This window comes from Xenopus tropicalis, chromosome 5, assembly GCF_000004195.4.
Source record: "Xenopus tropicalis strain Nigerian chromosome 5, UCB_Xtro_10.0, whole genome shotgun sequence".
NCBI lineage: Eukaryota > Metazoa > Chordata > Amphibia > Anura > Pipidae > Xenopus > Xenopus tropicalis.
This window is the reverse complement of record NC_030681.2, coordinates 125392536-125418577: the sequence shown is the minus strand read 5'-3', so window position 1 is coordinate 125418577 and position 26042 is coordinate 125392536. Positions and strand designations below refer to the sequence as shown.

Genomic DNA, 26042 nt, shown 5'->3' with positions numbered 1-26042 from the left:
GACCTACAATTCATTTCCAAGTAGTCACTTTTGTACGATTGATGCCTGCCAACTATTTCATGTTCAGAACATCCTCCGATTTGTTATTTTTAGGGTTTTATCCAACAATTTCAGTCTGAGTGGAGACCCCACTGATAGCAGAATTGTCTGCTTGTTTACTCCTTTGTTAATATTATGGCCATAACTGTAAAACTGTGACTTGTAAGTTGGCGTATGCTTATAACTGTACAGAGTAAAGGTATAAGGCAGGGGTCCCAACCTTTCTTACAGGTGAGCCATAGTCAAATGTAAAAAGACAACACAAGCATGGTGGTGCCAAATAAGGGCTGTGATTGGCTATTAGGCAGCCTCTATGCACTCTATCTGCTTACAGGGGGCGTTATTTGGTACTAAATCCTGTTTTAGTCAACCAAAACTTGCCACCAAGTCAGGAATTCAAAAATAACTCCCTGGGTTGGGGATCACTGGTATAAGGCAAAGGCATTCTATAGGCAGACTATACTAAATCTTCAGGAATAAAAAAAAAAACATTTTTGGGAAAACACTGTACGCAATTTTCCCTGTCGGACCATGGCTGTGTTTGTAAACAAATATCTAAGAAAAGGACAATGCGTCCAGTCGCTACACCCAACGTGACTCCTTTCAGCTTGCCTTTGGGCGGGGCCAGACGCCAATCACGTGATCGGTTGCCGAGCGCGGTTCAGTCAGACTGAGGTGAAAGAAAGCTAGAGACCGGAACCGGAAGGCGAAATGCGACGCTAGACAACGGAGCTACAGTCTAGAGTGCTAATATTTAAAATTAAAGGTGTCGGGAAAAAAAGTAAGTGAGAGACTTTGAAAAAACTCTAATATGCCCGTATAGTGTACTTAGGAATACATAGGTCAAGCATTTAATACCTTCGTCTCTACTCGTATGGCTGCACTACAACTCCCATCGTATGGCGACAGCTTCTGAAGGCTGTCAGGAGTTCCTCGGCATTAAAATATAACAATAGTAGGAAATTCGCGTGTTGTAGAGCTATGAATGTGTTCCTAAATGGAGGAGACTTTGCTTTCACTGCGGGGACATAACCTGTCTGTGCGACTTAAGTAGGGGGAGGGGCACTTCATGGGGATTTAATTGAAATATACGTGTGGTGCAAGCTTCATGTGCGAGTGTGTATCGTTGCGCCAAGGCCATGGGACGTGCGGCCCTTTGGGTAATGTTGCCTGGTAGCTTTGCGTTCCGCAATACTGTTGTCCAACCTGCAGCGGTCTGGCTCCGTCAGTAGCACAACTGCTCACAGTCACTGCTGTAGGTTCGTAGCATTAGCTGGAGGGCTGCACATTGCTCTTCACAATCATGCTTTCCCATTTGACGGTTTTGTGGGATATATCTGTATGTGGTATGATATAGTTGTCCTGCAGCCAGATATGTGTGGCTCAGTCAGGACAACGGTGATATTTGACTGCTTCTGCTGCGACAAAGTGCAACATAGTATCAATTGACAGCACTGCTCCAATTTATTTTGTGAATGCTAATAAAGGCAATAGCATCATACCTGCTTTGTATTTTGATGGGTATTTGCCACTGTCTTACTTATATAGATTTTAGGGTTAGTGACTGACCATGGGCACCTTTTTATTTTTAGGCAAACAGTCCTATCATATACAAAATGTATGTATGTATGTATGTATATCTTTATTTATAAAGCGCTACTTATGTACGCAGCGCTGTACAGTAGAATACATTAATACAAACAGGGGGTTAATAAGATAATAGATGAATACAAAGTATAACAATAAATACAAATAAATACAAGATACAGTTACAGTTGCAATAAGTTAAGAGTCAAAGACACAAGAGGATGGAGGTCCCTGCCCCGTAGAGCTTACAATCTATATGGGAGGGGTAACTTACAGATACAAATAGGCAAATATAAGTGCTGTAGGTCACAGTGGGTGACACTACAATATAAGTGCTATTTCCCAGATCAGGTGCTGGGTGAGTGCTCCTCCTGAAAAGCATCCTTTTCAGAAACCGAGTTGTCAGTATACAATTAATGGTATTTTAAGTGTTATTAAATTAATTAGGTGATCTCTCTCCTTCAGGTGAATATGAGTTCTCAACAGTTTCCCCGCCAGGCAACATCCATGTCAATTCCCCAAGTTTCTAACAGTGGAGCAACCATGGGGCAGAATCCCCAAGGACAAGGTAACACCAAAGAACTGAAAAAGCTGTTTCTTCATAATATTTAAGTATTAAATTGCAATAGATACATATTTTACAATGTAAAAAAAAAAAAAGCAAAGTTTGTCTGAAACTGAAAATACTGTATAATACACTCATAAAACCTATTGATTCAAATAAGTAGTTATGACATCTACACCTAATAATGTACTTTGAACTAGAATGCCATAAATTGCCCTATATTCAGATGATTGCCTTTGTTCACAAAAGCAGAAAAAAGGAATCTATGCCTTCAATTGCCACCTCTCAATTACTGACATAACTAGAGGTGCAGAGCTGATGGTTTTTAGAAATCATGGGTGGTGTTTCCCTTTTAATTGATAGGGCATTCCTTCATTATGGGTAAAAACAATGTTAAATAGTACTACCAGGGCCAACAATCAGATCAGTACAGTATAGCCCAGTGCTTGGATGGTCAAATCAAGGAAGAGATCCACTCATTTGCAAGCTCATCCAAATCTGTATAACCTTAAGGTTTATGGAGTAATACTAATGCTAGTTTAAGAAAGACTATGATAATGTTGGTCTGTGGCAATTAAAACTGGTAGACTGCTTTTTGACACTTGTATGTTGCAGTTTGATTAGTAGTTTTAATGTGCCCAAGTGTATTTGAATGTACTGGAGAATTTTTAGAGAATTCACTTTTTGCCATATTGATAAATTCAGTGCCTAGCAAATGGTACGTTTCTGCTATTGCAATTAAAATTGACTGCTGTTAAAAAAAAATTTGTATACCATATAAAAGACTATATTTTTTAATACTACCACTGTGCTTGTATTTCTTGTGTGCAAACCCTTATTCTATTTAAAATTACATTTCTGCTAGCTCAGGGGTCCTCAAACTTTTTTTTAACATGGGGCCAGTTCCTGGTCCCTTAGACTGTTGGGGGGGCCGGACTGTAGTCCTCAAACTACGCTTGTTCTCAAAACTCAAACTGCGGCCCGCTTCCTGCTGCATCCTCCCACTCCCTGCTCACCAGCTCCCCTCTGCATCCTCCGGCTGCCTGCTCACCGCTGTGTCTGCAGACAGGTAGTAGCCAGGGGTGAGGATGCAACAAGGCCGGGTAAATTACCTTGGGGGGCTGGATACGGCCAGCGGGCCATAGCTTGAGGATCCCTGTGCTAGCTGGTTATAGCTCATATATTTTGTTGCAACAATTGCACAAAGTTTTAAAACATTAAACATAACTAGATACATTTTGAAACATTTTGTTTTACTTATACTACAATTGGTCAATAGAAAACTTAATTGTAGTGGACATTCAAATGGCAGTATTTCAGGATTTATTCAGTCAATAAATATCATGGGTATACTATAATAAATAAATACTCTCATAGCAGATTTTAATGTAGAACGAAATTGTAAAGTAAATGAAACAAAAAAAAAAAAAAAGTATCATAGTTACATAGTTTACAGTTTACATAAAAAATCACCATGTAGCTTATTGAAATTAGGGTTGGAAATTAAAATTCTTAGATTTTTTTGCCCTGAATGCAGATGTTTGAAATGCATTATTGAAAACAATTTATAAAGCACTTGTACTATCTAAGCCTTTTCTTCTGTAATGAGTTTTGATTTTTCCACAACCATGTTTTTTTGATGAAAGTTACAAGATGGAAATCCTGTTATATCAGTAGCCAGTACGGTAAAGACACACTGCCCACATCAGTGTATTACTTGCTTTCTGCCAGCTAACTGCTTGACACCAATTTGGCGCAAAGACCTGAAAGGCACCTTTTGGTTTTCTCATCCACACATTAAGTCACAGGAAATTTATTGATTTAAGGTTGCCATACATGGGCAGATTTCAGCTTCAGTTTTGGATCCTTCAGACCGATATAGAAGCTTATGTGTCTGTGTATGGGCACCAGAAGGGCCTACCTGACAATTCAATTTCAGGTTTTATTTTCTGTTGGATCGAGGGCTGAATCAGCTTGTTCATGCTGTTCTCGGTCTGACTGCCCATATACCCGCCATTTTAATTCCAATTCTTTGGCCCTAGGGCCAAATTAGCTCAATATAACCCACCTTAAGTGGGCGTGTCGGGAGAAGATATGCTCGTTTGGTGACCTCACCAAACGAGCAGATCTTACCGTGTATGTCCACCTTTAGCTCGTTGGCCTAGTTTTTTAAAACCAGCACATATCTTTAAACTAGGTAAGTGATTTGACGAAGACAACCTGATTGCTTCTTATGTGGATGACTTAAGTTCTCAGTAAATAACAGAGCATAAATAATCAGTAATTTGTTCAGTGGGCCACAAAAAAAGCAATAAAATGTTTGTTGCTGTATTTCCTAATGTAGGAGATGAGATAATACGAGACATGGATGTCCAATCCCGTGATTCAATTGGTGCTGGCACAGTTCTACCATCACGCGACGATAAGCAGGAACCTGTGGTTGTCAGACCTTACCCTCAAGTTCAGATGTTGGCTTCACACCATCCATTGCAACCTGCTCCTTCCCTCAGTATGACTGCACAACCTGCTCACCTAACCTCAGCTGTTCCATTGTCATTCTCTGAGAATATCCTGAAGGTAATAGATTGCTTTGGGTTTTGGTTTTTTTTTTATATGCTTTTGTTAATGGTGGCCTAAAGGCTTTAAAACTGCTTCATTTTTATTTAACGCAAAGTAAGTTTGGCTGTGTGTGCACAAAAAAATTCTTTTGTGCACACATTTTAAAGTTGTATGCGCATTTTTAAAAACAGTGTGCTCAGGTCGGAATAGATACAGTTGTGTGCTTTACACAAAATTCTTTTTAGCGGGAACATTTAGGAGAGATTATTCACCCACGGTAGCAAAGATCTATCACAGATGGCTAATCTCTGCGTGGGACATCAGCCTAAAAGCAGTAGATATCAGAATAGCACTTAATAGTAAAACATCCAAGTCCAGCTGACTCCTCTAGGAAAAAAAATAGGTTATCTGGAAGTAGTTCTAATTTGTAGCACTGGCTCCTTCTGAAAGCTCGGAATCGGGCAGAATGCACTGAGATGGCACCTACACACTTAAATTAAAGCTAAAAATTACTTTTGTTGGTTCAAGAATAACTCTTAAAATGGTAGAGGGAATTATTTGCAATGTAAACAGTGTAATTTAGAAATTAAAAGTACACCATTAAAATTGTGACAGAATCCCTTTTATATATTTGTACTATTACCCTGCACTGGTTAAAGTTGTGTGTTTGCCTCAAACACTACTGTAGTTTATATAAACAAGGCTGGTGTGTAGCCATGGGATAGCTAATAACATTGAAATATTAAACCTGAATGGTATAGGTTACAGAGCAGAGAAGCTCTGTAAAACACCATTGTATTCTATAGAGCTTTATCTGCTTATTAACATGAGTTTTCTTATTTTTTCCAGCTGCCCCTGTGACTGCTACTACAGTTTATATAACAGAACTTTACCAGTGCAGGGCAGCCATATATTATATTTTAATTACTTTCAAACACTAATTTTTGGTGTTTCTACTCCTTTAACATGCTTTTGCCCTCTAAAAATATTTATGCAGATGTAATGGAACCTTTTATTATCAAATGTGGCTTTGTAGAAGGCTAAGGGAGCTATCAATGTAATCCAGATATAATTTTATGGTCTGCTTTTAACTGACATAACAGTTTACCTTTTGTTTAAAAGCTTAATATTTGTATATATTGTACAATAATCATGTGTAATTTGAACAACTTTGCAAAACATAGTAATTAGGTAATCGAACCAGGTTAGGGATTTTATTTTTTTTTTGTGATATTTGCTTTCCAAAGCATTCACAAACACAACTGTATCAGCTTTTGCATATTCATATCACTCTATTTTGTCAATGAAATTATAGATAAAGAGGTTCTTAAAGTTACTTTGTCTTGACAGAAGTTTACTGTTGATGTTTTCCCACAGCAGACTTCAAAGTCTACTATGCCTAGCCGGCCTATTGCTCCAGCACCTCCCTCTGCACTGTCTGCTGTACCAAAGGTCTCTGGCCAAGTGACTGTCACAATGGAGAGTGGTCTTCCACAGACCTCTGCTATCCCTGTGGCCACAATAAGTGGGCAGCAGGTCAGTGCTGTAAAAGATAAAATACTGTACTATACGTTTAGGTTATAGAACAGTGTACCCCTATTTATTGGGGTGTTTGCTTCTACAGACAAACATAGATTTTTTTAAAATTAATTTTTATTGCTTGCTTCATTTGTTGTAACACTCTCTTCCTTAAAAGGGATATATACCATACATTTTTACAATGCACTAAACCATGTAAAATAGAAGTAAGTGCTTTTATTTTAATAACTTTGGGTTCAAATATGTCCATAACTGCTTGAAAACTGTGCTCTACCCACACCCTTTGCAAGCTTCCTGTTTAGACTCCTCAGTATGTGGCTGGGGCAGCTGGCCATGGTAGACTTCACTGACACAACCTCACCTACTTACGGTGCAGTGAATATGCATAGAGTGGGCGGGGCTTTCACAGGCACTCTCCCCCCCCCCCCCCCCCCACCCCTCCTGGCAGCAGCACAAGCAGAGAGACCCAGAGGGAGGAAACTGGGAGGGGTTTTCCCTGCTACTGTTGAGTAAAGCCTGTCAGTCAGTGCTGTGACCACTTCCTGTGGGAGACTGAAGCGACACTCCCATGTTTCATTTCACTCTGGCTTCTGATTAAAGATGTTGTGTATGCAGCTCTCATATAATGGCAGTTTTAGGAGGTAAAATGCTTTCAAAACATCTTTCTTTCTGCATCATTTCACATTTTGAGGGAGTATGAATATTATAACTGAATATGAACTTTATATAAAATGTCTCCTTTAATGCTTCATAAGTCTGATATAATCTCTGTTCTCTGGCTTGATATCTACAGTGGATTTTCCTCTGAAGGCATTTTAGGCTAAAATCAAATAACATTCCTAATTCTGCTAGAGGGCAGGCAGAAAGAAATCACTTAGAGTAGTCTGTAATTGTGTATTTTTTTTTATTTAATACAGGGGCATCCCAACAGCCTCCACCATATTGTGGCTGCCACAAATGTTCAGATGTCAATTATCCGTAGTAGTGCCCCAGGACCTCCATTGCATATTGGAGCTTCTCATCTTCCCAGAGGTAAATGAGTAGTGATTTTGTGACTGATGTGCACTGTGACCATTGCATTTATCCCTCATTCACATTCTGTTTTTTGGTTCTTAGGAGCTGCTGCAGCAGCTGTCATGTCAAGCTCTAAAGTGACTACTATGTTAAGACCAGCTTCAGCACAGATACCTAGCGCAGTTGCTGCCCAATCAGCCACTCAACACATTATTCACCCCCCTATCCAGGTATGTATTTTAATACTACATATGCTGTCTTTCCTTGTTGCAATGTTGTTTAAATTATAACCCACAGAGGACTTGTGAGTGTTGCCACCTGTTGATGGCAATTAAAAAGGACCAGTAACACATGGAAATCAAAATGGCCTAAAAGTGTTTACACTCCATTGCTTCTTTAAAACTTCAGCACATTTTAGAATAAACTTTACTTACACTATATAAATTATTTAAATCTGGTTTTCTTCAGTCCTGAAATTCATAATCCCATTTTGTGGACACCGTTATTAAAGCAAGCTTTGCATCATGCCAGAATCTTATGTGCCAAAATGGGGGACCTCATGCACATGCCCATGCACTGGCTACACAATTAGATGGTGAGGAGGGCAGTGAAATGCTGAATGGAAATGCCGCTAGGTCTTAGGCGTAGAGGCAGGGCAGGCAATTTATGATTGACAGCTAGGATAAATGCCTTTATAATGGGTATGGATGTGTTTATAAAAAAAGGGGTTTATAAAAAAATTTGGGTTTCATGTTTAATTCAAAAAGGACTTTTATAATACAGCTTTTATGTCTGGCTGACTGGTCCCCTTTAAGCTTACTCTCTTAACTACTGTTCTTCATAAAATGTTTTATATATTCACTCTTTTTAAGACAATGGCAGACATTTGCTGCTATATTGACATATATGTTCTATATCTTTACAGTCTCGCCCTCCGGTGACAACGACAACATCAGTTACTCCTGCTGTGGTAGCCACAGTATCGGCTACTAGGGCGCAATCACCAGTCATAACAACTACACCAGCCCATGCTGCTGAGCCAGTGTTAAGGTGAGCACCAGAAAAGTCATGTGATAGCCGCATGTAGCGAATTCATTGGCGTTTTGCGAATTTTCACCCATCACTAGCCATTATACTAAGAATTTCAGCTATATTTTTCACAAATCAACACCATTTAGCATGTTTACTTTACCCATCCATTTATTGGCACACTGACCTTTTTTATAATCTGGACAAAGTTAAAGACAGTTTGTTGATTGGTGAATCCTAGTACTGTTTGCAAGATTGAAATTCCCCCGAATCCTTAGTTTAATCAAAACTTGTTTGTTTTTTCTTGTCTTACAATATTTGTTTAGGGCCCCTAATTCCCTTATAATAATGTTGTATGGATGATGATGATATAGATCATCTTGTTTTAGTTACTAGAATATCCAATCCTGAAGTGTTTATCTCAAATCTCACCATAGTGGGTCTCTAGGTTATGGTATCAGAGATACTTAATAGTAAGTAAAAGTAAATAAACCTTCATCCAAAAAGTTTGCCTGTTTAGTAATATACATTTTGGAATCCTTTTGCATTTTACTATATTTGGTCTGAGAACTGTTAAAGCATTTATTGTTTACAATTTTTGATCAAATTTAATATTTTTGACTCCATATGAAACAGACCAACACTGTCTATCCAGCAACACCCACCACCTGCTGCAATCAGTATCCAGAGATCAGCTCAGGCTCGTGATGCAGCCACCACGCGCATTACTCTGCCAACACACCCTGCTTTAGGAGCTCAGAAGCCACAGCTACATGCAATGGCACAGGTATTCCTTGTCTTCTACTGAACTATGGTTAAAGTTCCCTATAATGTATGATTATACTTAATGTTTAGTTTTATCCATTATATGAGTCAGTGGAATGGTTAATTCAGGTTGGGTGATTAATGCAGTTCTGTGGGGTTGAGTTTCATTCCTCCAATATATGTAGCATAATCTTAAGGTAATATTCTATTTGCAATGAAAAGTCGAAAGAGGGAAAAAGTGTTTTAACAGAATGACTTGCAGGTTATGAAACCATCATCATCATTTATGCTAAGTTATGCTCATTCATAATACAGGAATGAGATCTGGAATCTCATTATCCAAAAAGCTCCAAATTACAGGAAGGCCATCTCCTGTAGACCCCATTTTAATTAAATAATTCCTTTTTAGAGGCAAATCAATTATGTTGGGGTTAATTTATGTTTTAAAGGAGAAGGAAAGGCAAAGTCACTTGGGGGTGCCAAAATGTTAGGCACCCCCAAGTGACTTTAATCGCTTACCTTGTACCCCGGGCTGGTGCCCCTGTTAGGAGAAAACCGCACCAGCCCAGGGTACCTGTAGTGAGCGCTTCCTTCTTCCGCATTTCTTCTGCTGGCAAAATCCCTGGGCTGGCGCATTTGCATTAGAGTGAAAAGCCGACTTTCTTGTTTACATTCGGCTTTTCACTCTAATGTGCATGCGCAATGCGCCACTGCGGAAGAAGGAAGCGCTCGCAGCTACCCCGGGCTGGTGCTGTTTTCTCCTAACAGGGGCACTAGCCCGGGGTACAAGTTAAGCGATTAAAGTCACTTGGGGGTGCCTAACATTTTGGCACCCCCAAGTGACTTAAGCTTTCCTTCTCCTTTAAATTATTTTTTAGTAGACTTAAGGTATGGAGATCCAAATTATGGAAAGATTATCTGGTAAACCCCAGGTCCTAATCATTCTAGCTAACAGGTCTTTTTTTGTCTGTAGAAGACTCTGTTTGGAACTGGTAATCCAGTAGCAGCAGCAACAGTGGCTCCAATTCTAGCAACAAACACTCTCCCTTCTGTGACAACTTCAGGTCAGTATGGCATTGAAAGAGTTGGAAGACAGAGATGCATTTTTTTTGTCTTTTTGGCCTTTGTTATAAATATTTCTTATGTTTTAGACCCTTACTCTAGTGAACAGGGACATGAGCAGTAACAGTGTGTCTATTATTGCATTTTCAGGTTCTGCTCCCCACACGCAAGTTTCCACGAGCGCCATTGTTACTATGACAATGCCTACTCACTCTTCACATGCTACAGCAGTGACTGCCTCCAACATTCCTGTGGGTAAGTGCTAATGTTCTGTTGTGTGTAAATAAATGCAGTGATTTTATAGGAAAAAGGAGCTTGCTAGTTATCATTGTCATCCTTGCGAATGCAAGCAAAAGTAGAATAGGCTTTAGGGCGAAGACACACATGGGGGCAATTAGTTGGCGCGACTATTAATTAACGCAGTCGCGGCTGACTAATCACAGCGACTTCCCGCCCATAGAAATGAATTGCGTCACCGCAACTTTAACAATATTACTCCAACTTGCAGTGTTGCAGTAGTAAAGTGTGATGTGATGTTTCAGAGCACAGACCACACGGCTGTGGCACCCTGGGAAATGAAGAATATGGCTAGCCCCGTGTGAAATGTTAAAATTAAATATAAAAAATTCTGCGTTTTGAAAAACCGATTTAATGCAGGATTCTGCTGGAGAAGCTCTATTAACTGATGCATTTAAAAAAAAAAAAAAAAAAAAAACATGGGAAACATAGGAAATGTTTTATATTAATATGAATTCAACTTTTTTTGTAATACAGACTGTGGCCATACATTGATTTTTAATTCCTTTGGATAAGCCCCTGTATCTAGGACTATGCAATACCCCAGTGATCCCCAACCAGTGGCTTGTGAGCAGCATGTTTCTCACCAGCCCTTTGGGTGTTGCTCAAGCAGTTGCTTATTTTTTTTTGAATTTCTGGCTTGGGGGCAAGTATTGATTGCATAAAAACCAGGTGTACTAACAAACAGAGCCTCATGTAGGCTGCCAGTCCACATAGGGGCTACCAAATAGCTAATCATAGCCCTTATTTTGGCACAGATACCTGTGTTGCTCCCCAATACTTTTACCATTAGAATGTGGCTCACGCATATAAAAGATTGGGGACCCCTGCAATAACCCCTTCCCTGCCACCTTCTGTCACCTTGGTATTCACTTATTTAATATTTGCAGTTTTTCTTAGTAGCACAGAAAGTTGCATCTCTTTCACCCTCCTGCTCATTTGCACTCTAAAGGTGGGCAAAGGCTTTTTAGCAGTGCAACTTTTTTCCCCTAATTTCTGTAGACCAGGGGTCCCCAACCTTTCTTACTCTTGAGCCACAGTCAAATGTAAAAAGACTTGGAGAGCAACACAAGCACCATGAAAGTTCATGGAGGTGCCAAATAAGGGCTAGGATTGGCTATTAGGCAGCCTCTATGCACACTATCAGCTTACAGGGGGCTTTATTTGGTAGTAAATCTTGCTTTTATTCATCCAAAACTTGCCACCAAGTCAGGAATTCAAAAATAACTACCTGGTTTGGCGGCACTGAGAGCAACATGTTGCTCACGAGCCACTGGTTGGGGATCACTGCTGTAGACTTACCGCTTGCAGTACTAAGGCATTTGTCTGGGTTATCGCTCACCTCAAATACTCCTGCTCATCAGGATTGATTAGTCCCTACAGTAGTCAGCAGATGGCTAGCTCCAATCTAGGCTGGAACACCACAAAGTCCTTACTTGTTCACAGATAACAACTGTTTCTCAGCATGAGCCAGTCTTCCTTCTGAATTCATTCTGGATTTGCCTTGACCAATGGGATTTTAGTTTGTAAATAGTTCTTTGTTTTTAAAAAAAATAAAAATTCTCTTTGCTTACCAACTACTCTGCTAGTCAGAACTAGTCAGAGTTACTGTGGTGGCTTTTGTGGGTATAGCAGCAGTGACTTTCTCCTTTGAAGTGTCCTGCCTCCTTGTGGTAGATGCTGTACCCCATAGTTCTCATCTGTGTCCCACAGCTGATTGAAGAGAAAGGAATATAACTGTGCTTATCACAAAGAAACATTTATTATATTTTATTTTACTTGCTCCTCCTTTATAAGCCCCAGTTCTGGCCCCCAATGAAGAAAGAATTTTCTTTGTCATTTTTGTTAGCCAAAGTGGTTCCACAGCAGATCACTCACACCTCACCTCGGATTCAGTCAGAGTATGGAACAGAGAGAGGAAACTTGATACCTATTCCTGGTCACAGAGCTTCACCGAATCCTATGACTATGGAGGCCAGGAGTGAAAACAGGTAAATTTATCAGATGCAGACTGGGAATTCCGCAGTTTTCATGTAGGATTTCCAGAAATCCAAACATAGGCCGGTTAATCATTGTTCCTTTCTGTACTAAAGTAGTCCTTTACCCAAAAAAATAAAGACCCTATGAAGTCAGCTACAGTTGCAAAGACTTCTTGGTTACTGATGGAACAAAAACTCAGCTAGCACCTGGAGTAAAACAAACAATAGTAGATAGGTGAGCTTCAAAATTGGGTTCCAGCTTTTTGCTCTAGGAAGGAAGAAGGTATAAAATCCTTCTTGGTTACTTAACCAGATTCTCCCATTGGGAAGTGATGGATCAGAAGATAGAAGTACATCTGGAAACAAATAGTACTGGCAAGGAGTGGAGGAGTCCATAAGCACATAGGCAAAGGAAGGCGTATCAGGTGTAATAAAGCAGAGGGAAAGTCTTAGAGTGCTAGCTTAGAGTGATAGAAGCTTAGAGTGCTAGCACAGACGCCAGAGCTGCACCAGACCTCTTTGTTTGTTGCATACCCAATGTGAAATATCTAGCCAGAACTATGCCTAGAACTGTTGGTCTTCACTTATGAAGCCCTTTAATTTTAAAAGCTTCATGGCTTTCCAGATTGAGGCCCCCTGGCTGGATGTGGTCCTCTGATGGGCTTTTCTAGTACCAAACATTTTAATATAATCTAGCCTTCTACATAGTAACATAGTAAGTTGGGTTGAAAAAAGACATACGTCCATCAAGTTCAACCATAATGCCTATATATAACCTGCCTAACTACTAGTTGATCCAGAGGAAGGCAAAAAACCCCATCTGAAGCCTCTCTAATTTGCCGCAGAGGGGAAAAAATTCCTTCCTGACTCCAAGATGGCAATCGGACCAGTCCCTGGATCAACTAGTACTAAGAGCTATCTCCCATAACCCTGTATTCCCTCACTTGCTAAGAATCCATCCAGCCCCTTCTTAAAGTTATATAATGTATCAGCCAGCACAACTGATTCGGGGAGGGAATTCCACAACTTCACAGCTCTCACTGTAAAAAATCCTTTCCGAATATTTAAATGGAACCTCCCTTCTTCTAAACGGAGTGGGTGCCCTCGTGTCCGTTGGAAGGACCTACTGGTAAATAAAACATTAGAAAGGTTATTATATGATCCCCTTATATATTTATACATAGTTATCATGTCACCTTTTAAGCGTCTCTTCTCCAGTGTAAACAGACCCAACTTGGCCAGTCTTTCTTCATAACTGAGACTTTCCATACCCTTTACCAGCTTAGTTGCCCTTCTCTGGACCCTTTCTAACTCAATAATGTCCCGTTTGAGCACTGGAGACCAAAACTGAACAGCATATTCTAGATGGGGCCTTACCAGCGCTCTGTAAAGGGGAAGAATAACCCCCTCCTCCCGTGAATCTATACCCCTTTTAATACAGCTCAAAACCGTGTTTGCCCTTGCAGCTGCTGCCTGGCATTGCTTGCTACAGCCAAATGTATTATCTACAAGGACTCCAAGGTCCTTCTCCATTATGGATTTGCCTAGTGCAGTCCCATTAAGGGTATAAGTGGCTGCATATTTTTACATCCCAGGTGCATGACCTTACATTTATCCACATTAAATCTCATCTGCCACTTAGGGCTCTGGCACACGGGGAAATTAGTCGCCCGCGACAAAACTCCCTGTTCGCGGGCGACTAATCTCCCCGAGTTGCCATGACCCGCCATCCCACCGGTGGGATGGCACACGTGGCGGCGCGATTTCCCAAAATCGCCGAAAAAGACTTGCGAGTGCATGACCTTACATTTATCCACATTAAATCTCATCTGCCACTTAGCTGCCCAGATTGCCAGTTGGTCAAGATCCTGCTGCAGGGATGTCACATCCTGGTTAGAATTGACTGGTCTGCAGAGTTTTGTGTCATCTGCAAACACTGATACATTACTCATAATACCCTCCCCTAAGTCATTTATGAACAAATTAAACAAAAGTGGACCCAGTACAGAACCCTGAGGGACCCCACTGAGAACCTTATTCCAAGTAGAGAATGTGCCTTTAACAACCACCCTCTGTACCCGATCCTATAGCCAGTTTTCTATCCATGTGCAAATGACTTCACTAAGACCAATAGACCTTAGCTTAGAAAGCAGTCGTTTGTGGGGAACGGTATCGAATGCTTTGGCAAAATCCAAATAGATTATATCTACTGCATCCCCACTGTCCAGCTTCTTACTTACCTCATCATAAAAAGCAATTAAATTGGTCTGACATGACCTGTCCTTCATAAAGCATGTAAAAAGTTCGGATCTAAAATCAGAGATGATCCCATGTGGGCTTTAGGATAAACAAATTACATACTGCCCTGAATGTTTTCCTTTTTCTCTATCTTTGCCTTTGGTAAATGAGGCTAGAAAAAAGGAGGTTTGTAAGCTTTAATAAGCAGGTTCCTCTTACCACCTGTATGGATCAGTGTTTGTGTGTAGTTAAATGTATTCTTATTCTGTTTTACTGTGTAATGGAATATGATGATCCTTATAAATGTCTGTAAAATATAATAACAGAAACAAACAAGAATTGAAAACCACTTATCTAGGAATGCATCTATCATTAGTCTGACATTGAATATAAGTAGGTGTACACTTGGGGAGAATTCTGAGACAAAAATAAAAAAAAGAATCTAAAGGAAAGAGAGAGGTGTCTTACACATGTACACAAACTCATGCATACACATTATTTCCTCTCACTTCTTGTTAAAATTTACCCTTGGTCAGATATATCTTTTAATCAGTAACCTTTTTGTGTTTTGCAGACAACCTGTTCCAGTGCAGTTACAGTACTTTCTACCAACCTATCCTCCGTCTGCATATCCCCTGGCAGCACACACTTATACCCCCATTACTAGCTCTGTGTCCACCATACGACAATACCCAGGTTAGTATCTCAGGAAAACATTTAGGGGGAATAAAAGTGGGTATATTAAAATAAAAAGCTGCTGTTAAATAGTTTAATGTGGTGAGAGATATATACACACAAATATACAAACACATGTACAGTAAGTATACCACTCAACAGGTCATATTATTGTGACAAAAATATTTTATAATAAAATAAAAAAAAATTGTTGAGTGCTATACTTACCTAGTGTATATTGTTTCAGTTATTAGCACCCAGGAGTTTAAGTAATAGATTACAACAATTGATGGAAACGATTGTTGAAACAATTGTGTATTTTTGTGTCAAATAATTATTCATTTGTTAAGGTGCCCATACATGCACTGATATTATCGTATTGTATGATAATGTATGTTGGATTGACGAGGTGACCAATATCACAAAAGCCTTGGATAGTGGTTGTTTCGTCAGTTGGGTGGGACAGAAAATTTTGATTGGGTGCCTTTGAAGGTGCCCGAGCAAGCATTTAGCCCTGAATTATCAGATAGGGGCAGAATTTCTATTTGTTTTTACCTCCAAATCTGACTATTCAGCTCTCAACATTAGTGGAGGGTACGAACAATCTTTTTCCTGCGACCAGTGGTTGCAGAAAAGATTGTAATGTGTATGGCCACCTTTAGAAGGTAATTTGGCTAACTTTTATTTTTTTTTTTAGTTTCAGCTCAAGCTCCAAACTCTGCCATCACGGCCCAGTCTGTGGCTTCCACAGTCCACCTGAATCCAATGCAGCTGATAAACATGGACACATCACACACACGCCACATTCAGGGAATCCAGCCTGCTCCAGTTAGTGCACAGGGGATACAACCATCTCCTTTTAGTGCACAGGGCATCCAGGCAACACCTATAAATACCCAGGGAATCCAGCAAACTTCAATTAACACCCAGGCAATCCACCCTGCAACATCAATAACTAACCAGGGAGTTCAGACCTCTTCAGTCAGCTCACAGCAAGCTCCAAATGAACCAAAGGCTTCTGGTAATGATATATGCTATTCCATGCAATGGTACCACAAAGCACAGGAATGATTTAATGAGGATGTGTGATGATTGATTCTTAGAATAAGCTTAATAATCTGTTCTGAAACGTTTTTCCTTAGGTGCATTTATTCTTACTTTCAGTGTAGCATCCGCAGCAAGTGTGTGCATTTTGGCATATTAGTTAATGATGTGCCAAGTCTTACTATGCTATGTCTGTATGAATTGCACTCTCCGGTGACAAATATTGATAATGGATATTCCTCTGGTCCTCTCCCTAGACAGGGCTAGACTTTTGTAAGATTGAAAAACACTATACAGGCCCACATGGGCAGTTCATTTGAATTTCCATGCAAATATATGATAGATATGTCCCACTGCCACAGAGCTGTCTGAGATCATTGCTGCTATACCCTTTTTTCACTCATTAAGCACATAAATGTAGAAGTCCTCCTGCTAGTGTAGACGTCATTTCTTTCCTCTTTCTTTCTTTACTAATCTCTTTTTTCTTCATCTTTATCACTCAATACTCACCAATTAAAAAAAAATATTGTAATTTAAATGAAACATATTGGTGCTTTGTTTGCATGTGTTTTCATAGCTGTACTTTTCACCTCTGAAAAAAAAAAAAAAAACCCCCAAAAAAACTTAAAGGTGAAGAGAAAACCCGGCAGAACTACTCTACCCTGCGTGTGTAGAATGTGAAGCGCCAAAGGATAGAAGATTGAAGGCGCAGAGATGCCGGTGCAGTACAGGTAACTTTTCCATGGGCCGGTGCACTTTTCTCTTAACAGCAGCACCAGCCCAAGGAAAAGCTTAGCAATCTATTTCACTAGCAGGGGGTGCCTAATATTTTGGAACCCCCCCCAAGTGAAATAGATTTTTAATGTCCTTTTAATGTTGTCAGAGTTTGATTTTTACATATGTGTAGCTCTGGTTTAGATTTCAGCTGATCTATACTACTTTCCACTACAGTTGTACTTGCTGAGGGTGCCACAATTGTTGCAAATCCAATAAACAGTACTTTCAGTGCCACACCTGCTGGCACTACAGTTATGCAGAGCCACAGTCAGAGTCCTGGGATCAGCAGTTCCCCTGCACAGGGGTCCTCTCCTCGACCCAGCATCCTACGAAAGAAACCTGCAACTGATGGGTGAGTGCTAAGGATTAAATGTGGCATGTGTGTAGCGTGTTAACACCAAGCCCCAGAAGGCATTGTATGGGGCCAAAATTAGGCACATGTTCGGGCTGATTTAAAAATCCTGTCGTAGGCGCTCCTCATCACAACCGCTTAAATCCTTTTAATGTTAATGTTTATCCCTCAGCCCAAATAATTCGATCAATCTAATGTCACCAAGGTGGGCATATCAGGGCGAGGTCAACAACCGTGCACATTTTTTTAATGTATGGCCACTGTAGTTTCACTGGGGCAATTTAGAACCTATGTTACATTTTACACATTGATATGATAAAGTGCATTAGTCAATAAATCAAATACTGCATGTAAAATAACACAGATCTTAGAGTTGTATTTGAAAGCTTTACTGGTGCCAGGAGTCCACTCTTATGGAGTTCACCGAATTGCATTGTTGCTGGATTCTTAAGCTATTTTCTAATTTTCCTTTCTGTGTTCTATATTATGCATGTTAATCTTTGTGTTGTGTGATCTTGGTGTTATTTTCGGGAATTTAGACACTTGCTAAATTTTAATACAATAAATTGTACGTTTAAAAGGAGAAGGAAAGGTATAATGCCAAAATGTCTAACCCCCCCACCCCCCCCCCCCTGTAATTGTAATCACTTACCTGATACCTCAGGCCATTGTACCTGTCAGAAGAAAACTGCACCGGCTCAGGGTATCGGCGTGCGAGTGATCCTTTTCCTCCTTAACAGTTCTGGGGTCCACGCTTGCGCAGTACAGTGAAAAAGCTAGCTTTTTTGCTCAAGTTCAGCTTTTCACTTTACTGCACAAAGACAGAAGACGGAAGAGGATCACTCACCTGCAGGTATCCCAGGTGGGTGCAGGTTTCTGCTATCAGGAGCACCGACCCGGGGTATATTAGGTAAGTGATTACAGTCACTGGGGGTGTGCCTAGCATTTTGGCACCCCCCTGTGATTATATTTTTCCTTCTCCTTTTATATTTGGACTGTATTCCTGGGGTAACCTTTCAGTTTTGCTCTTTAGGTGACTCTGTATATTTATTTTAGTGTATGTTCTACTTCTAGGTTATCTGTTAGAAAAAGCCTTATTCCCCCTCACCCAGGAGATGCTGTAAGCCCACGTCAGGACAGCTCCTTGCGCAGTACATCTGCTTCTCCACGACCTGCTGGGTAAGGAATTTAACAGCTGAGTGTTCTCAAACCTTTTTTGTAATAAATCTACAGAAGAATATTGTTTATTCATTTGTATGTGTAAATTCTAAAGAAGTTTTTTTTTTTTTTAAAGATGGGAACAGATTTGTATTATATTGAATTGTAATAAAGAGCTTGGAAGTAGATTAATGGCTTGTTCTATCTGATTCCTCATACAACTGCAGAAATCATATTTAATAGGAGTCTATTAATCAGGTGCAGGTTTTTTTAATGTTTTCTGGGGCTGTCTAGGGTTTATAATTAAACTGTAGTTATTTTGTGTTTTCTTTCCACTTAGCGCAAAACCCAAAGCAGATCTTCATGTACCTGTGGCACCAGGCGTGACTGGAGATCCAGGAGCAGCTGATCAGCCAAATGCAGCTGCTTCCCTACCATCTTCTCATCACCCTGCAGCAGCTGTGCCAAGCCCTCCCTCTCAGCCTGCATCTGGGCCCATTCCTAGCAGCATCCACATTACTCCTGCCACAATTCCTGCATTATCTGCACCACCACCTCTTCTGAGTAATGCACCATCTGGAGCTGTTATCCCCGAAGCCAAGGTTAAAGAGGAGGCAGAACCAATGGACATTTCCAGACCTGTTTCAGGTAGAGAGTTGCCAAACTGCAATTTCAATTCTGAACATTTTCATAGTATCCTCCATAATTGTCTTATCCACTCTTATTGGGATACTTTCCAAAGCAGCTTAGTAGAGCTGGCTGCACTTAGCATTAGCATGGTAGGCCAACAAATCCCCATCTTGTGGATGGGCAGCCAGCAGCTCGGCGAATCTGACAGGGAACTGCCATATATATTTTCCTGTGTGAGCATATAGCTATGATTGGCCACAGCATATTGTGCTTCTAGGGAATGACTTCTAGGATATACACACTGGTTTTTGTATCACACTGAAGAGAGTTCCAATAATGGTGTCTTTCACTCAAATATTTATAGTATTTATCTTGGAATACATGATGATGAAAAATGCTAAATGTCTTGTTATATTTTATTAGATTTGTCTATTTTTAAATCTGTACATTTATAATTTTTTAGTTATCTGTGTTATGGGTTTTATTCATTGTTTATTTTCTATCAAAATGTATTTGGTACAGCCCTATAATCATTTATTTTGTGTGTTTGCTCAGCAGTGCCACCACTTCCCCCAAATTCAATATCTTCCCCACTAACAGTGCTTGCCAATAACATCTCCATTCCTGCTGGGGAACTACTTCCAGGGGCCTCACCCCGCAAGAAACCACGCAAACAGCAGCATGTTATATCCACAGAAGAGGGAGACATGATGGAGACTAACAGCACAGATGAAGAGCGCTGTCATGCTGTAAAACCTTTAACATCCCGGCCTGAGAAGAGGAAATCTCCTCCTAAAGAGTATATAGGTATTGATATGTCCTACAGTGTAGGCTACAAATGCAGTGCAATGAAATGGCATTAAATGCACATGCATAAAAAATGTATCCGTAAGGCCAAGGCCAGTTTTCTTGCATTATCAAAAACATGATATAATAAAATACCTTATTGGCATCTCTGTAACAGAGTTTAAACAAACTTTTTGTCAAGCCCCTCTTAAGTCAACCCAGTAATCAGGTAATCAGTCACCCAATAATTGGTTTAGTACAATACTAAACCAATTATTGGGTGACTGATTACCCAATACCCAATACTAATTGTTCTACTAGACAGCGTGTAGGCATTTGCCTACACAGTTCACAGCTGAAAATTAGAAAGTTCAGGATTAAAACTGTAACCTCTTTGCAGATGAGGAAGGAGTGCGATATGTCCCAGTAAGGCCAAGGCCTCCTATTACACTTCTGCGCCATTATCGCAACCCGTGGAAAGCAGCTTACCATCATTTTCAGAGATATAGTGATGTACGAGTAAAAGGTAAGAGACAAATCTGAAGGACACGGGGTACGTGCTTTTCTCTGTCATTTGAGAAAAAAGAAATGACATGCACATGGGGGTGTAGTACAGGGCGATTAAAAGGTACCTTGTGCTTTATTAAACATTGCAGCCCCTGAAGTACAGAAAATAGCCAAATATATCATTACAGTTGGAGGTCTGTGTAAACAATCTGCTATAAGATACTGTTGCTTTTCTGTGACAGTGTTATAAGGAGGGGGGATAATTGACCTGTGGGCCTATAAAAGTAAAAGGCCTGGACTGGCAATCTGCGGGTTCTGACAAGTACCAGAGAGGCTGCCTAAAGATGCCATAGACAGTTACTGTTTATTGGGCCTGTCGGTGAGTGTTACTTGAAAGGCCAGGGTCGAGTTTGAATCCCAGTCCTAGCCTGGGCCTCCAATTGGATAGCACCTCTTTCTACCTGCTGCCTCTAACCCCCCCCCCCCACACCACCACCACATGTCTTCTTTAGATTTTGTGCATGCCCAGTACTTAAAACTTTTGTAATGTAAAACTATTTCCAGTCCGTGCAATTTTTTAAGACGTATTACTCATTGCAAGGCTCACCTTAAATCATTCAGTAAGTGACCACTACTGTGCACAATACCCTTCAGTGGACTGATTTTTAATATTTTTTTTTTACTTTAATTATTTTTGCATTTTGTATGCCAGATTTTGAGTTGTAAATTGCCTGTTTGTTTTGTTTTTTTTTGCAGAAGAGAAGAAACTGACATTGCAAGAAGTAGCTAACCAAAAAGGGATCACGTGCCGAGTTCAGGGTTGGAAAACCCATCTCTGTGCTGCTCAGCTTCTCCAGTTGGTGAGTTAATATGAAAAGAAAGATAAGAAATTTAAATATAACAATGTTTGTCAGCACATGGGAAAGTGAGATGTTCAGCATCTGAGGATGGCCATATTTCAGGGGGTCCAACATTTGCCTCCAGCAATTAGCTGGTTGGCTGCCTGTTTTCCCTAGGGATACATGGAATCCCAGATTCACTTTGGGCTTTACTCGATTCCTAGCCTTTTTTTGGCAGGATTCATCCAAATCAAACACTTAAAGGAGACATATCCTATAAAAATTATGAATGTACCAGTGAATTATACTCCTCTAAATATAGAAGGATTGTGCTTAAAAAAGTTGTGTTTCTGACTGATTTATTGAGAAATTCCACAAAAACCCCACTAGCCCTGCCCATCTGTTCCACTTCCTGCTGGCTGAATTCTCTGGATGAGCTGGGGAGCCGGTGGCCCTCCGTACCCTGCACTGTGGGATAGGAACCAATCAGCAGCTAGGCTGACCTGATAGGGAACTGACGCCTGTCTGTGCTTGTGTGAGTGCAGGGCTGTGATTGGCTCTCCCCCTCCTACTGTGCTTCTGGCAGGGACCATTAGGACACGCCCACCCCTCATGTGAAACCCAGACAGGGACCTGAGAGGATCTATAGGGAGCTCCAATAAAGGGGCCATTGTTACAGATAAGGTTAATGTTTAGCCCAAAGTGAAACCAGCACCGGATATTATTCATAATTGCCTATAAAATTACCTTTTTTTCCCATTTATCCAATATGTCTCCTTTAAAGTCATGTAACTTTAGATTGATCGATTAGGCTTATTTGCATATGCAAATTAGGACTCCAATTCAGTTCGGTATTCTGTTGAATCTTTTATGAAAAATTTAGGATTCAGCTGATTTGGTGCCACTTTTATATTACATCTTAGTGTACATTGGTACATGCTATGTATTTGGTGCTATAAGTGTGATATGCTTTCAGGGTGGTTTTATTATTTTGATTATTCTGTTGAAATTTTTGCCAGATTAAATTGGAGCAAGATGTGTTTGAAAGGTTAACAGTGCTGCAGGAGGGGCTCATTCCCAAGAAGAAGACTGCCACTGATGATGACTTGCACAGAATCAATGAACTGATTCAGGTAATAGTTTGTGAGGTTTTGATTTTTTTTTTATTTCCTTTTGTAGTACTTTGCAATTGTAGGGATTAGGTCTGTTGGATAAGGTCCCAGTTTTTTTTTTTCTGTTTGTCTGATTATTCCTTGGAAAGACTAAGGAACATATTTATTATAGTGTGTAAGCCAACATCACCTGTGATGTTGCCCATAGCAACCAAAAAACAATTAGATTTGAACGGTCACCTACAAGTAAAGAAACAAAAGCATCTTATTGGTTGGTATGGGCAACATCACCAGCGATGTTAGCTTACGCACTGTAATAAATATGCCCCTAAGTATCATTTAAGGGCATAGCAAGGATTAATAGGAACAAAAATTATCCAGACCCTGTAAGACCTTAGGATGGTCTAGTGTGTGTATTTTCGTGTATTTAATAGAAATATTCAATAAAACTAGTTGAAGTTGGCACGGGGTATAGTAGGAAGATCTCTGGTGCCACATTGCCATATTCAAAGATCCTGTTTAAAAGGCATTAATTGGACTGAGAATTGCCCCTGCTAAAACATATGTAGAGAAAATTATCTATAAATGATCAGCATTGTCTATTTTAGTAGCCATGAGAAGTAGCTGCTACTAATTGCTCCATGTGTCTTCATCCTAAGGCTGATGGCCCACGGAGCGAGTCACCCGTAAGAGATCTCTATCACGGGCAATTTACTACTCCACTGGCAACAATAGGAGTTGTTGGTGGAAAGTTCTATGCATTTATAAGATCATTATAAAATGTTACATTTATGTGTTGGAAAGTTAGCTAGAATTAGAGGTTTTCCTTATGAAAATATGAGAGAACTTTTTACAAAGTAATTATTTAAGCTTAATAATCGTGTTTAAATTTGTTGCGGTCTGTGCTAATATTTTTCAGGGTAATATGCAGCGGTGCAAGTTAGTCATGGACCAAATAACTGAGTCTCGGGACTGCATGCTTAAAGTACTTGACCACAAGGATCGTGTGCTAAAGTTGCTCAATAAAAGTGGGGCATCTCGCAGGCTCACAAAAGTGAAACAGAAGGACAAAATGTGAATCCAGAACCAGCACTACCACCCTTCTACTGTGTAAAGTTCATTCCTGCACCAGCAGAGGGCAAGTTTTCTGTGTGCCAGAGATGCTGCGTTTGTATCATTTGTTTCCTTATTGACTTGGTCATTTACTACGAGCCCGAACGTAATCGGATTTCTTGCGGCCAGCTAATAATGCTTGGATGGACCTTAAAATGCTTGCTTTATTTTGAGGAGGGTTAAACACAGCTTGATTAAACTGCCGGTTCTACATATAAGTGCTGGTAAGTGTGCACCACCCAAATGCTTGTATATAGTGCTATTCATCTTTTCGCTGTTACACACAAACCTGCCTTGTATTTACACCCGTTTTATTATTATTTTTATTTGAATGTGTGTTTTCAGGTATTACTTATTCAGACAGATGTCTTATATTGTTAATGTTTTATCTTGTCCATGTCTATGTGAAGTAATCCATTCTGGACCTCCATCTTCAGCAATCTGAGAATCTGAACAGTAATTCTGAGATGGAAACAAGCAATTTTAATAAGAACACTTAAAAAACATCTTTGTGTGGCTGCTTTGAAACCTTTAGAGCACTCTTTTGGACATATTTTATGTGCCCCAGGTTAAAAGGGTTGTTGGCAGCCATAGCTGAATATCCTGTATGAATAGCCCAGAAAAGTTGTATTTTAGTTAAGCACCAAATCTTCCACTAAATGCATCCTCTCCCGCCCCCCATATCCTGTCATTTACATACCTAAAAGACATGGTCTAATAGCAGTGTACTGTAGTTCAACTGTGGGCTATATAGGAGGATCTTGAAACATATGAACGTATCATGTGGGAAAAAGTCTTTGTGCCTTTAAAATTGTGGAGTATAGAGTAAAGTTGTGTAGTGTTGTACAAGTGTCATTTTTATTTCATGCATTCTTTTTTAGCGATTGAGAACAATGTTTTTCCCCAGAAATGAACTCAACAGACAGAATCTGGAAGTGAAGCATTCATGCATAGGGTCCAAGACTTCTTATGTTTACAGCAGAGTCAAATTATGGACAATTAATGGTGGGAAAGATCCAATTTCTAAACTCAGGCTAATCAAGAAAAACATAAAAAAAATCAATGTTATTGGTGTCCATGTTAAACTGAATTGCACTGTGTAAGTATGCAGGTTATTAGGATTAAAGAAAATGCAATCATGGTTTTCCTCTCTAACAATACTTCTGTTGTGAAACGGTTAACATATTTTTAAGATGGTGGCATGATAATAGCTCTGCTGTTCACTAGGTCTTAAACTGGCCATAAATAGTAGGTATGGATGGAGCAAATTATCCACCACTTCATGTGTAGGGGGCCCTCAACAGAAACCCATATTGGTAAAGGTCTGCTCTTAGGTTGTACTGTGAGCTTAAGGTGAATTTCAGCATGTGTAACAGGCTTTACCCTCTTCTACCATGTCTATTAGCCTTAAAGGAGAAGGAAAGGCTAATAAAGAGTTAATCTCAAGCTGCAGGCATACCTTCAGTTGTCTCAATAGTGCCCTTAAGTCTCCCCATACTTCACCCGTTCAGAAGATCAGAAGCCAAACAGGAAAAAAAACGCTGAGCAGTCTAGAGAAGATTCCCATAATGCATCGCTCCTTCAAGACTTGGCGACTTGGGACTGCAGGCGGCACATGCGCACACAGCAGGAGCGTCCGGTTGCCATGGCGACGCAGCGTCGGAGAACTCTGTGACAAGCAGGCGGGGGGGGGGGGGCAGGAGCGGGGAGCTTGTGGGGGTTTGTGGCAGGAGCGGAGGGGGGGGGACTAGCTTGTGCTTTTCAGCCCATACAGACATGCTGGACAAGATGGCATGCCGTTCACTGAAACAAGTATGTAGGTTCTAGTATGTGTATCTCTCTAAATCTTTCATTAGGCAAGCCAGAAATATAGCGTTTTTACACAGCAATAGTAGTACTATTTAATAGTGTGCTTAATAGATTTTGACTTTCCTTCTCCTTTAATTTAAAAGTCCTAAATCATGTATTGGTCCCACCATCAGTAGAACCACAAAAAAAGCAAATGGCACTCAGGGCTGCAAACAACCCTTGCTTGATAAAGGGGTCACGTTGCCCCGAAACGTTGCACCTCCGCAATAAAATTTTTTAAGGGTTTTTCCCTTGTTTGCAGCCCTGAGTGCCATTTGCTTTTTTTGTGGTTGTACTAGTTTTGGAGGGTGCCGATCCCTCCAGCAGTGTGCACCGGGCATATAGGTTTGGAGTGCCAGGGTGTGCGGATAAGGTCTCTTTGGTACAATCCCACCATCAGTAGCCCATCTAACACTCTGTACAAGAAAAGCATTTGTGGCCCTGTGGCCCACTTCTACTTTCAGAACAGAACTGTATTAAATATTGAATTCAGCACAGACCTAGTATGATTGTGCTCCAACGATGACT

At 40.3% G+C, this 26042-nt stretch overlaps 1 protein-coding gene across 12 annotated transcripts; it reads left to right on the top strand.

The window, feature by feature from the left end:
* Positions 1–641: 641 nt before the first annotated feature.
* Positions 642–24807, top strand: sap130 (Sin3A associated protein 130kDa). 12 transcript variants are annotated; one of them, XM_012970006.3, is made up of 21 exons: positions 642–820; positions 2092–2194; positions 4536–4768; positions 6131–6286; positions 7207–7321; positions 7406–7533; positions 8229–8353; positions 8969–9119; positions 10071–10161; positions 10310–10414; positions 12306–12447; positions 15248–15369; positions 16046–16369; positions 17344–17521; positions 18596–18700; positions 19020–19327; positions 19865–20116; positions 20496–20621; positions 21359–21462; positions 22461–22574; positions 23473–24807. In XM_012970006.3, exons 2-21 carry the CDS (start codon positions 2098–2100, stop codon positions 23629–23631), a joined length of 3135 nt encoding a protein of 1044 aa, XP_012825460.1. In that variant the 5' UTR covers positions 642–820; positions 2092–2097; the 3' UTR covers positions 23632–24807. The 12 variants fall into 12 exon arrangements, with proteins under 12 accessions (XP_012825460.1, XP_012825457.1, XP_012825463.1 ...); XM_012970003.3 differs by having other exon boundaries at positions 6128–6286; XM_031901481.1 differs by lacking the exon at positions 642–820 and adding an exon at positions 976–994 and having other exon boundaries at positions 6128–6286.
* Positions 24808–26042: the final 1235 nt, after the last annotated feature.

What these genes read in the sequence shown, in the direction of transcription:
- sap130 (XM_012970000.3), top strand. Translation starts at nt 1,179, where the DNA reads ATGGGACGTGCGGCCCTTTGG. An exon ending in GCTGCTGAGCCAGTGTTAAG is followed by an intron (nt 8,354 to 8,968) that starts GTGAGCACCAGA and finishes CATATGAAACAG; the next exon opens with ACCAACACTGTCTATCCAGC. An exon ending in AAATGAACCAAAGGCTTCTG is followed by an intron (nt 16,370 to 17,343) that starts GTAATGATATAT and finishes TTTCCACTACAG; the next exon opens with TTGTACTTGCTGAGGGTGCC.